This window comes from Ornithodoros turicata, chromosome 4 (genome assembly GCF_037126465.1).
Source record: "Ornithodoros turicata isolate Travis chromosome 4, ASM3712646v1, whole genome shotgun sequence".
Taxonomy (NCBI): domain Eukaryota; kingdom Metazoa; phylum Arthropoda; class Arachnida; order Ixodida; family Argasidae; genus Ornithodoros; species Ornithodoros turicata.
In genome coordinates this window covers 6,032,514-6,046,280 of record NC_088204.1, presented here as the reverse complement: position 1 = coordinate 6,046,280, position 13,767 = coordinate 6,032,514, and the positions used below count along the sequence as shown (strand labels likewise).

At 45.6% G+C, this 13,767-nt stretch overlaps 1 protein-coding gene across 1 annotated transcript; it reads right to left on the bottom strand.

The window, feature by feature from the left end:
• Positions 1-5,979: 5,979 nt before the first annotated feature.
• LOC135390856 (synergin gamma-like) lies at positions 5,980-13,275 on the bottom strand. The gene is made up of 11 exons (XM_064620797.1): positions 13,113-13,275; positions 12,750-12,815; positions 12,542-12,688; positions 12,190-12,422; positions 11,432-11,960; positions 9,513-10,217; positions 8,314-8,718; positions 7,876-7,973; positions 7,623-7,782; positions 6,786-6,934; positions 5,980-6,714 (listed from the first exon to the last, which is right to left on the bottom strand). The coding sequence occupies exons 2-11, from the start codon at positions 12,784-12,786 to the stop codon at positions 6,496-6,498; spliced, it is 2,682 nt and encodes an 893-aa protein (XP_064476867.1). The 5' UTR covers positions 12,787-12,815; positions 13,113-13,275; the 3' UTR covers positions 5,980-6,495.
• Between the last annotated feature and the right edge of the window lie 492 nt (positions 13,276-13,767).

The window sequence follows — 13,767 nt, the reverse complement described above, 5'->3', positions numbered from 1 at the left end:
CAAAATAAAAATAAGACGTAAAAGGGGTGGCCCGGTATAGGCACCGCTGTACTTTTGACCACGTAATTTTCTCTAGAGGATGTGGAGGTGGAGGTTTCACTCGCAATCAACTTTCATTTCTCATTGCCTGTATCTTTATTGTTGAATCTAATGCTACGCCATTTTCCTCCGCCCTATAGGACTTCTTATACTTCACAGACGCGCGCAATAAATCAACGAGAAAAGTGTCTCTCATTATTATCTATAATTTTCCCCAAAAAACGCACACGCACACATGGTTACAATTACAAATTCGTAACGACGTTACTTCACGTAACGGTTTTTGTCATCTTTTACCATGCGTTTGAAAAAAGACAAAACTTGCTCGTATACAAGCTCATAGTAATAATATTAAAGATTACAAAGGCTGTTACGTTAAATAGTGTGGAGATACGAAACGTAATAGTACCATACCATGGTACTATTACGTACCGTACCGTACCGCATGGTACCGTAAACGATACCATGTGTGCGTCCTTTTTTTCAGATTTTTTATAGAGTTTTAGTGCATCGTACTATCGTATCGTATCGTATCGCGCTATCCCCTTTGCGTACGTAAGGAATAGCGTAGTGGTTATGCGCAATGCGCGAAGCGCTCTTTATTGTTTGCGCACGCGCAGAACCACCGACGCTATCCCTTACGTACGCAAAGGCGATAGCGTACGACACACTAAAACTTACTAATATAGGGTACTAGTACTGCGTACGCAAGGAAATAGCGGGTGCACACTCAGTATGCGCAGAATTAACACGCTACTTCCTCGCGTACGCAAGGCGATTCCGTAAGCTACACTTCTAAAGCTCTCTAAACCACCTAAACACCTAAAAGCACCTCTAAAGCTCTCTATTAACATTGGGCACCTTTCTTTTATTGATTCTTTGCACCAGCCGTCCTGTAAAGCATACAGGAAGTCCTACAACAGAAGAATATTAATATAGTTTTAGATTCCGCGAGACCAACGGCATGGCCAAGGTCATTCTGAAGACTGGCAGGTGGTGGGTTCGAATCCTACCACCGACTGTGCCGTCTCAGGTTTTCCCTGGGTTTTCCGAAGACTTTTCAGACGAATGTCGGCACAGTTCCCCCTGAAGTCGGCCCAGGACGCACACTAACCTCCCCTGTCCCCCACTCCTTCCTGCTGTCCTCTCTCCATCTGTCCACGTCTGTACGCCGCTCATAGCCACAGTTGCTTCGCGGCGCTAACGCGAAATTTTTAAAAAAATCCCGCAAGGAAAATAGAAGCAGAGAGAGGTTGCAGTTTCCGTCATATCGTCCTTTCCGCTTTTTCCTGCATTGCTGTTTTTCTTTTTTTTTTTTTCATTCTCTGACTCCGTGTTCCGATTGAGGTTCCCAACAGCGCGATGATTCACGTCCGTATTTGAAGCAACGGCTCCACTGGATCCCACCGATCCCACCGCGATAAACTCCGCAGTCAACTGTCGGAAGTAACCGCCGGTAACGCGTGTCTGGGTCGAGCCTCGAAACACACTTGGCACGACGACGAGCGAAGCCCCTCTTTACCTTTCACGCATACGTAAGGGGGAGTTTGCCAACGGACTCTCTTTTGTTGGTACACAAGGGCTGAAAAAACAAACAACCGGAACAGACTAAACATATCACAAAATGGGTCTGTTCCATGGACTATGCTGTCTGACCCGATATTTTGTCTTCTCGCAGCGCCTCTGCCAAAGTCCTGCATCTTAACGAGGGTTGCCGTTTTCCAAAACTTCCACCCGAGAGAAAAAAAATTGAAAAAAAATACCCGTCGGTTCCGAAGCCACCCGGAAATTTCGAAGAACGCGAAGTCATCCATCCTAGTTGATACAACATTCGTTCGTTGGTAGTCCAAGAAAAATACGAGTATATTGAGACCCCGTCGTCCCTGAAATTTACTCCCTAGCACTGCAAGTAGTCACTACACTTAGAATAAACTTCTGTACGCTTACTCCCTAAAGGGGTCCGAGGGTTGCGACGATGTATCTCGTCCCCCCCCCCCAAAAAAAACACTACTTTTATTTATTTATTTATTTACGAGTGGCTTCGTCACTATATGCTGAAGACCGGGGAGGTGCTAGGTTCGAAGGGTGTAGGAAAAATCGTCCCCGAAAAAAAAGTCCCCCGGAGAAATCGTCCCCGCAGGAAAAGTATCAAGAAAAGTAGTTTTCGTCAAACGGCGCGTGGGTAGCCCCCCTGAACCGCATGGTGAACTGTCAAAAACAAGCTTGAACTAACCTAACCTCTGAAAACTAACCTAGGACCCGGTTCTAACCTAGGTTCCCACCGGGGACGATTTCTTCGGAGACGTTCCTTCCGGGTGACATTTTCTCCGGGGACGATTTTTCCGGATCCCGGTTCGAATACGCTACCACTTGCTGTGCTGCCTCAGGTTGTGCCGAGTCATTTTTTTTTTCTTCTTTGTTTTTTTTTGGGGGGGGGGCAGTCTTTTCCACACCGATGTTGGCACAGTCTCCGCTGAAGTCGGCCCGTGACGCTTAGTAACCACGTGTCTCGCACTCTTCCTCTCTGCTGTCATCGAATACTCCGTGTACGTGTACACGTCATTCATAGCAACAGTTGATTCGCGGCGCCAACGTGGAGTAAAAAGAAGAGTTAACGTGTTTATCACTGCGACGTCACTGCGAGAAAAAGAGGCGAGAAAGAAATGTTCCGGATGGTTCTTTCTCTCCGTTGCATAGATCCGCAAGTTTTGGGGCGAAGAATTTACTTCGTTGACTTTTAATTTAACTTATGCTGATTTGCTGACTAATTAATTAGAGCACTTACATTATATGGTACCCTATTCACAGGGTTCCGCGATTTCGGTTTTTATTTTAGGACGGACTCGGCGCACGTTTTTCGGTGTTTATTTATTTTCGCGAAATCGACGTTTTTCGGTGACTTTTCTGGTATGCACGTGGTTTACCCTGCTGCACTTATCGGCGAATATGAATCGCAACGTAGTTTCAAAACTGTGCGTCTCAGCGCAGCCTTAAAACAAAAACACGATACAAAATTAGCCCCTGTGAGACATCACAAAAGGAACACTTTATACACTGCTCCACAGCGAAGCGGTGGTCAAAACAGTCAAAACAGTCGGTGGTCAAAACAGAGCTCATTTTTTGTGTGGTGTGTGTATTAAATTTAACGCGTGCAGCGATTAATCACCCTAATCTTTCTTTGAATATTCATTTTGTATTCGGTGTTTTTCGGTTAAAACCGAATAATGAAGAAAATCACCGGCGTTTGTTTTTCGACGTTTTTTCGAATAAACCCGAAAACGCCGAACCCTACTTATAAAATAGAAAAAAAAAAACTTAAATTCTCGGTTATACAAAAAAAAGCCTCGTTGTCGCTGTGTCACTGAGTTTTGTGACACGTCGTTGTGTAAAAAAAAAGTGAGCGTTCGGCGTGACAGCCATATTGCAGTACTGCGGGTCAATCCATTTGGATGTTGCAAGAGCGTCCACAATTCATGGAAGTGATATCGCCCTATACATGGGGCAAACATTGAAGGCTGTATAAATGGACTATATAGATACAACGCCTTTAGGTGCAATGAAACTGCCTGTCATTTAGTGAGCCCACATCCGTCTTCTCGTACTCAAGGCTGATACGTGTCGCGGTCGATGCAGCGTTAGTTAGGACTCCGCGACATCAAGGCCCATCGCAAGGTCCTTTACTATCAGAGCACGCAAACGTACGCAGCCTCACATTTCACGCTTTACCGAATTTCTTCCTCCAAATAACACAATCGGTGAGGATGATTTTTTTCTTTTTTTACTTAAAAACGAAAAACAAAAAAACGATATTATGAATTCAAACCGAAAACAGATGAGCCTAAAAGCACGAGTATATGAGTAATGCGTGCGAACCGAAAATTACATTTACGCGTAGGCATGGGACCAATATGTGTCGAACATGAACATTCCAAATATCACGCAACCGAAACATCCCCGAGGAGTTACATACGGGAGTTTCGTTTCATTCATTCTTTTTTTTTTCCCTCTCTCTCCCTGTCTCTCTCTCTCTTTGTTATTCTGCGTGTACGTATGGCGGGCTAGAATAGTGTACGTTTGTTCTTATTGCCGCGTTTTGTTTTTGTTTTTTGCTTCTTCTTCTTCTTCTTAGGACGCGCAAATCTTCACGAGCAGCGTGATTCCTGACCACATTGCTCCCATGCCTTCAACGTTCCACGCCTGACGCGTCATGAGTTGTTTCACTCAATGAGGCCTGTGCACATGACATATCACGCGCAGCCTTTGCGCGCCTTGGAGCCGCATGACATGGGAGAACATGGGGAAGCGTCACAGGAGGCTTACTGCGCTCCGAATGAGGCAGCCCCCCCCCCCCCCCCCCCCAGCGTGTGTTTTTTTTTTTTTTTTCAATTTTCTCTCGTACTTGCACGCATACCGCAATAACTCACGGCATGCGCATTCACACAAGCCTCAATGAGGCTTGTGCAGTGACGTCATGTTTGGTCACGTGATATTGGAAAAAACATATTGCTAGCACAGGAGTCACAGTAGAAGGACATGCCGCGTGATGTCATGTGAACAGGCCTCACTGAGTGAAACGCTGGGCCTACGAGCAATTTTATGTCCGTTCCGTAGGGCTACACATTTCTCCGGCCACTTATTTATAATTAAAGTGTGTCTCGCAAATGTAAGTCGCAGTAACTTTTTGAGATCGTTCGCAGTTTGTTCGTTATACACGCAATAACGCGTTATAAGCGGGATCGTTATAGCTTGTCCGTACCCCCTGGACAAGGTTCGAAGTTGTTTAAATTTGTTTCTGCTATCATATGCGGCGAGAGGTCACAGCGATGAACTCCCGTGCTTGCCAAGTCAACTATACTTCTGAACGAAAATCCAACTAATACTTGTGAAGACTTCAGCATATGTCCTATAGAACGCTCGTTATGAGCGGCATATTTCTGCAGAGTCGAAAACCGGTAATGACCGAAAGGAAGAAAAAAAAAAGTTACTTGTGAACAAACTGTAACACAACTGGGGCAAATAAGTTTCGGAGGTTTCGGCTCTATGGGAAAGCTCGTGGGGCCAGTAGGAAGAGTTGGCTCTCGTGCTTTACAAATTTTTGAGACAAACCACGACCCTTTATTTTGTTTCAGTGATCGCCGCAAACACTGACGGACCTACTCACTTATCGTTTCTTTAAAATAAAAAACAGAGCACAACGTGCACAGCGGGCGCATCCGCGGATAGCGAGACACCTACCGGCGTGTTCCTGCATTACGGACGGCGGCGGCGGCGGCGCGCAGTGCTAGCCAAAACCCCTTCCCGCAAGTTGAAACGTGGGTCAAGTCAAAGCGACAGCCTTCTGGCCTCCGCAGGTTGTACGAGTAGCGCACTTACCGACAGCGAGGTGTGTGCGGACATGCGCACGCAAAATTACATTCGGCGAAAGACATTGAAAAAGTGCGTATGATCTGAAGGTTTCGGTTTTGAAATGGCGAAAGCGTTTGAGACTCGGAAAAAATCGACCAAAGCCTGTACAACAACAGTACTAACAACTTTTGCCTCGAATCTGTGTGCCACTGATCAAAGAAAGGGGAAAAAAAAAACTGAAGTATGAATAATTTACTTATGCTTACTCTGAATTACTTTGCATGGCGATTTCCTGCAATATCAGTAACCATTGAAAAAAAAAAAAAAAGAAATTGCGCGTGTTTCTGGACTCGTATTTCTAAAGGGGTTGAGACAGCTAGACCCCAGTTATATTGGGCAGATATTTCTCATTTATGTCTATGCAAACCTGCGCACCAGGTTTTACATGCAAGGGCTCAGTATAGAGGTAGAGGGGACAGTTGATATAATGTGATTGGTGTAGCAGGTCACCGTATCTTGCATGACGTCTCTCTAATTCAGCAGTACATGATTGGATATGATATAAAACACCACAAAAAAAGGTAAGACTTCATGCAATGTTTCAATAATGCTTTCCTCTTTATTTTAAAACTCTGCTAGGGTTTCTATCCACACCGTCCATGATGCAACTGATAAATAATGTTAGATCACCGTAAACTGGGGCAGATAAGAAATACATATCGGTACATGCAGTGCGGAACCACGTTTGTAATATTCGGCACGTAGACCGGTAAAATATTTACGCTACTTCGAGCCTATGTACAACTTTTTCTTTTTCCTGTTCCGGAGGGTATCATTCACCCACGCTTACGCACTGCACAATTGTATCATCGCTCTACTAGTACATAAACGTGTACCTATACATGGAATGTTAACGTGGCACTCTGATTCGTGCCACTTCGAAATTGCTTGCAAAAAAACTATATGCATAAGTCTCGTGCCCTATCACTCAAAGTACATTTTGTCGGGTTGCTTCGGCCGTATGGCAGAATAAATTTTAAAAGAATGTAAGTGGCAAGACACATCTATATATAACAACCCATCTCTTTTTTGTTTTTTTTCTTGCAACCCCTAGAGCAAGTCTGGATATGGAATGGCTGGCAAGAGCGAGTTGATGCAATTCACCCATAGGTTGGCACAAGGCGCGTGATATTGGCGCGCGCCGTACGTCAACTTCGACGTCATCATTTCTGGATTGTCCACGTGCAGTAAACAGATGCCGCATGCCTTGGAAGAGTCGTCCAGGTTCGGCATCCATTTTGTGTCGACCTCCGGCAACACTGGTATCGACTGCGAAAGGATTGCGACGTCATCGTCGTCAGTCGTAAGAACGGGGTCGTAAAAACGGGAGATGTACTTACAAAAAGGCAAGAGTTCTCCAGGAAGGACGCGACGTCCTCCCATATAGACTGGATATCTAAGCAGAGCTTCTCCAACGTTTCCGACTGCTTTCCAGTGAGTTTAGAGGACAGTTTAATCCTCTGGCAAACTTTATAGACCTCCGTTATATCTGCGCACAACATATTATAATCGTACAAGCGAGCACAGATACTGCATCAGCAAAGCATATTCGAACAGAAACATTTTTCTGTCGCACCGCTTCAGTATCACTTATGATTATGAAGCCAAAGCATTTTAAATTCAGTTGTAGCCCTTGTCTTCCCAATGAGCAATGTGGGTTTACTTCTTCTAATACTGATTTATTTTATCCCTCTGCAGTCCAACAGACTCCAACAGACAGGAGCACCAATTACTCAGAGCCACTTGTAGGGAGAGTTTGGCCATTCTCTGATCTTTTGCCGCCCCGTGGGTGGAGCCTATTTTGACATCAGAGTGTTTCGTTGCGCCGCCCAAAAAGCCTGAATCCGAGCCGAATCCGCTTATCAGCCATCTAGTCCGCGCCACATTGATGCTGTCCGCTAGCTGGTCGACAGCTTCGTGGACGCGCTTTAAGTTAGGGTCCTCCTAATGGCCAAACTGTCTCTATAAACGTCTCTGCGATTACTTGACAGCCAGCTCCCCCTTTATGACCTTAGTGGAACTTAGTGCCAACTCCAACGTAGGCAAATGAGATTCAAGAACCCCGACAAATCGCCGCACAGTGTACAATGAACAGCCATTCTCAGCTCAGTTTACTGATTTTCAACGGACATGCGCAACGTGAATTGGAAGCGCATTAATGCAAGTACTATACTCACTTTTCACATAATTTGCTCCTTCCTCCGTTTCGAGCGCCTCTCGGCAGACCTGACTGCTGGATTCACGTCCAAAGAAAGAATTTGCTCTTTGTATTATTTCCAGAATGCCTCGTAGACAGCAAATCCACTTGTCAACGCAATCACCTTCCTCGGTAGGTTGCTTGAAAGAAAATATTATTTCACGTCGTAACACATGAAACAAACAAAACCGAGCTTAAGAGAAAAGATCACGATGCTGCATATGTATACTCACTTGGTTAACCTCGCGTATAAAGCTATATTTGTCTAGGACAAGGGCAGGTTGGCAGGCCTGGAAGTGACTGGTTTCTTCTAGTGTGTCAGACGGTATATCTGTAACAGTCAGATGTAATGTATGTACGTCAGTTACAGCAATGTGTAGGAAGCTCAACATATAATATATTAAGCTTAGATCAGTGAACCACTGTAGGGGACAAGTCTCCAAGAACAGTCACAACCTATGCAGACCACTGCATGAAAGCTTGTACGATAACAGAACATGGCCATGTTTTGTTATCATAGTTTCAATGTTTTATTCTTTTTATCATTTGTGCTGACTGTACTTGACTCACTTCTGACATTCCCTGATTGCCACTAACAATAACAACAAATAAATTAACCAACAGCAAAGCAAAAGACGTTCTTTATCGTCCCCTCTACAAATTATACTAACCCACAGAAGCCGTTTCATCAGCAGAAGCCGAAACACCGCCCCCGTCGTCTGATCCCATCCGGGGACTTTCGTCGTCGTCTGTCCCGTCGCTGTTTCCCATTCTGAATTCCAAGCTGAGCACCGAGCCGTGATGGCTTGGCGACGACCCATTACGTCCCCCAAGCTCTAGGCTGTACACGGAGAGTCGGTCACCGAGAGAGAGGGTGTCCTGGGACGGATTGCTTCTCCGGACCTGCTCAGGGGTGTGACTAGAAATTTCGAAAAAGTCCGGCTCTTCAGTAGACCTCATCGGTGTACTCTGAGCTGGTGAAACAGGAGGAGGGACAATGACATGGCAGAAGTCGCCAAAGTCCTCGTCGTTGTCGTCTGTTTCGGCGAAAAGACCACCTTGAACTGTTACAGCACCTGTTCAAAAGCAAAGTGTAGAGGAAAAAAAAAAAAGTGAAAAATACTGAAGTTGTAAGTTACCATTTTGTACGACTTAATGAATATCGATGCTGGGCCGTTTCAAAACAGGCATGTTCCAATATGGAAAAGTCATCAGTGGTGAAGACAAGGAGTAGTGTGCAAGCAGGCTTGCGTATATTGAGAGCATTGTTTTAGGGTGAAATCCAGTGAAACCAATTTTTAGTCCGATTTGCGTCATCGCCTGTTGGGACAAAACCATAAAGATCCTGAAAACGAGCTCGCCAAAGTGAAAATTCAGCCACCAATACGGGCACTATGCACTGCCCATTTAACGCAGCCGCTTGGCATGTCGTGCATATCTGAAACGTGGTACTTTTCTCCATCCCAAAATCTCTTTTTCTACCCGATATTGCCAGATTATACATCTCCTGAAGTAAAACCCAGTTTCTGCTCCCCCAATTTTCATAAAACATAAACGCTGAAACCGTAAGAGTCAATTATACTCGATGCGAGAAGCATAGCCCTATGTTTGGGGAAAAGACGAGGTGACACTGAAATGAACAAATAGCACACGATGAGACTCAAACGAGAAAAAAAGAGGGGGGGAACTGATGTTCCAATTGTCTTGCGTATTTTTTGTTGTTTTTTTTTCTTTCACGCGACATATCACTCAAACTAAAGGATGTAGTCATGACATTTACTCTTAGAGGTGATTCGTTCTGCCTGTACACGAATAATGAATTACCTGTTTTAACCTGACTCGAACCCAACAACCGAACAGCCATACTCACCAGTCTGTGAAGCATCGCTGTTTGCTCCAGCGGGCCAGTCGTCCTTATCCTTATCTTCGCCCGCTGGTTCACTCCATTGTATCATGGTATCATTTGCTAATTCTTTAAACACACTGTACCTATCCTCCGTGCACTTCGCAACACCCTCATCTTCCGCGACCCTTGTGTCGGGAAACGCCTGCTGAAAGTCAGCAAAGTCGTCTTCAACAGGCGGAGGTACCGCGCCACCAGGAAAGTCACAGAAATCCTCAGGAACTCCCGCCTTTTCTGCATCGTTCACTTTCGCTTCGGACGGCTTTGTGGTGTCGATCTTCTTCGACGTAATCGCCGAGATGTCGATCTTGAACTGGAATGGTTTTGAGTTTGCCATGTTCTTCACCGTCAACTTTCCCGTTTTAGGCAAGGAAGACCTCGGTTTCTTGGAAGACACACACTTGACATCTAGGTTGGTTAAGGCTGATAAAGAATTCGATTCCGTTGGGGCAACACCCAGTCCCTTAAAATCTATGGCTAAACTGTCTCCTGAAGGCATCACAACATTAGTTCCCCCTTTTGTGTCCGGGAGGCTTCCTCCGAAATCTCCTGCCTCTCTTGGATCAGTCACAAAATTCCCCGTTTCAAAAGGGTCCTTGCTGTCGTTCGTAGTTGATGTGGTAGCGGTGGTGGTGGCTGACATGAAGTCATCAAAGTCATCAGCAAAATCATCTGTGTAAGAAGGGTAGTCTGTCACAAATACTTCATGCGCAACTCCAGTCTCAAATTTGAAAAATATTTTTTGGTACAGGCGATAAAATCATAAATACAGTAACTGACTGTGTTCTGCAGCAATGTTTCATCTGCTGTTTGTGAGGGTAAGTGTAACGACGATATCATAATGGCAAAGCTAGCTACACCTGCTAAATAACTTGGCATCTCTTCGTAGATATGCAAATACACTAGCGAAAACAGAGAAGCTGAATATGACTGCCAAAATCTAACTTTGTGTTTGTGTAGCCCGCTTTGAGAAGTGTAGGGCAGTGCCGATGACAATATGCTCGACATCATAAAGTTGTGAAAGTGTCTCGTCAAGAAGTCCATCTTGCTCAACATAATGTTTTCCTGCTCAATGTGTTTTAATGATTCTTACAACGTTATAGGTTCAGGTTATTCTAGTCCGATCCCATCAGTGCTTGCAATCTCTGGCACTACAGTCTTGAAAGCAGCCGCAACAACGCTTGTGTCAACTACGACCTTGATTGATGACAGTTGTCAATCAACGACACCTGTTTCAAGTACTTGCGCTGTCTCTATCGTGCACTCATGACAGCAGTGGCGCAGCCAGAACAATATTTCGGGAGGGGTTCTATGGGGACTTTACATGGGGGAGGGTGGTTTCACCCTTGTTTCCCCTCCCAAATATATTATCAACGGTATGATTTTGCACCAGAGCGTGACAGTACAATTTTGATTTGAAGACTCCATGCGTCGTGGGGTAAACCAAAAATGTAATGCAGGAAACGACAAGAAAACGGCATATACGAGAAACAAACTCATTCTCTGTGCAAGCACGATAGTAGTTTTCCCGAGTGTCCGATAAAAACGTACGAATTGGTCGAGAGATTTTCTACGTGCAGTATTGAGATATACATTGAACTGAATTCATAGTTTGTTAATGTCATCAACGAGATAACTTTATCGTACATATGACTGTATACTGTACGGCTCTAAATGGTTTCCACCGTGAGTATTGAATCTAGACAGGGATTTCTCGTACGATCAACACGCGGCGATAAAAAGACTGCAGAGAAGGCAGAAGGAAACGTATGTAACATGCCAGCATGCTCCCAAACTAAGAAGATTTACGTGTATTCCATAAATGAAAAAGCACATCAGCTTAAGATGCCGTCGAAAATCATTAAGCAAAAGGAAAACAACCTTACCAAAGTTGCCAATCTTGGAGTCCTGAGAAGCAAGACTTGAACCTTGACCGGATACGGATGGCATAAGTACACTTGTATCAAGCCGAACTGGTTGAACACCGCACGCAGGATCAGGTTTTGTCACTTCACTACACCAAACTGCAGGTCTCGGAGGAGCGTCCGCGAACTGCGGCTGCGGGTACGAAGTTTCGACCTTCGTTGTGGACGAGGGCGTGTCTACCAACGAGGTCGAACTCTGACATGCAGTCGCTGAAGGAACAAATGCAGCGGGATGTCTCGTTGTATTCTTCTGCGGGCCACCGAAAGTGGAAGCCTGCGTCAGTGTTGCACGCTGAGGGTCCTGCGGAAGGCTGACCGGGGGAGGATGCATGTTTGGAGGCACGGGATAGTGGCGCCATGTAGTGGTGGTGTCAGGAGTGCAATGCGCGGGTGACACAGTGGTAGAGCTTATGGGCTGTTGCTGTAGAAAGGCTGGAAGTGGAGGTTGGGGTAGCTGGAACAGAACCTCCAGTGCTGGCGGGTAACCGGCCTGCGGAAATGTTCGTGAAGCACTGTGAGAACTTTTCGGATTTGTAAATACTTGTTTCGGAGATTCGCCGAAGAGCTAAGCACAAACATAAAGCAGAAACAGTCTTAATTGCCATCAATCGCCAACAACTTTGTCGAACTTTTTATTCACCTTATATTAGTTATTTTTCAAATTTTCGGATACCTTTGTTGAGAGATTTTGAAAAAGCCTGCTGCACTGTACAACTAACCTGAACGACTGCAACAAGAGCCAGGGCTGCGTACAGCTCCTGCTGCGTGAACGACCCCGAGATTGTTCTGCTGCATAGCTCCCATATTTTTCCCAGCACTGGATTTGGAAGACCTGACGACAGTAAGAGTGACGACACACACTGTCCGTCGATACCGCCGGGACCAGAAACAAGCTTTTCTATGTTGCGGTAATGTGCAGGCACGTACGCACAGTGGCACCAGGCAGGGAACCCTGTGTGGACAAGACAAAATGTTAATTTTCGCCTTACGCTAAGCTGAGAAGCAAAAAAAATTACGTGACAGAGGGACTGACTGCACTGAAAACGAAAACGTTCGCTGTCGCATACTCACTTGGTAGTTTGTGCATGTGCTGAACTTGAGTAGAATTCGATGACGGCGCACATTTCGGTGTAAAACTCTTCTGGCTCGTAAGCGGCTTGGAAAACACGGATGCCTTCCCGTTTTCAAACAGGTTCGTCATCAACTTCTTTTCTAAAGCTGAGATAAGAAGCAAGTGTCAGCTCGACGTATCACCAACGAAGCGTCTGTGTTGACTCACCGCTTAGAGATTCCTTGGGGTCTTTTCTATTCGCCATGATTGCGGGATTGCAGTCGCTTCGGAAAGCTGTGGAAATGGCACCATAAACTAAGTACACCTCGGCGAAAACCGGAATAACGTTGACACAGATGGTGCATACACCGTCAACAAGATCAAGGCTGTTCTAACAAGTGAACTACTAGTGGCATGAAGACTTCAAGCAACACCTCTGCTACACTCTTCAATATTTTATCTGAAATCCCTGTATTTCTTGCAGTTTAAAATACAATGACCCGCATAAAATATGTACGCCTCAAATAGGTTCCTCGTCAGTTCCTCGTCATCCGGGCCTGTAACTCCAAAGTTAGGTCAACGGCAACTAACCTTTCACTTTACTCTCATAGTATCATCGTTGAAATTGCGATGCAGTGAACAGCAGCGGCTTGCACGGAAAGGCAACGACGCAATCAGAAATATTGTAACGGGAAAACAAAATCACCCAAACAAGACGGCGCCATATTGAATTGTTGACTGCATCCGTAGCGCCATTGCGGTGCAGTAAGGAACTATGCAAATTAGAAAACCGTCGTAGGAAACCCACTATGTGGCCTAGGTGGAATCGAGCACAAGACACGGTGGAGTACACCCTTTAGAGGCTCCCATAGGACATTAGAGCCAACCCGTCGAAATCTCGAGAAATGGAGTTGGTGAAATCGGCGTGGGAAGCTTGCACGGCATGCACGTACCCTTGCACGAAAGTTGAGGAAATTCATCTGTGTTGTCCTCGGACGCTTCGACAGTAGTGAGGACACACGCCACTATCATCAACACTATTCGGTCGTAGAGCACCAGCAAAGCTATTTTATTTGTGTTCGTAGAAGCGGGCCCGCAACCCTCAGTGCGTTCCTACTGTGCAGCAGGGCCGGATCCAGACTCCCTCTCTCTGTCTGTCTGTCTGTGCGTTTGTGTGTGTGTGTGTGCGGGGGGGGGGGGGGGGGGCTAGCTCCTCGTTACTGTAGCAAAGCTACTTGCTTCGTTA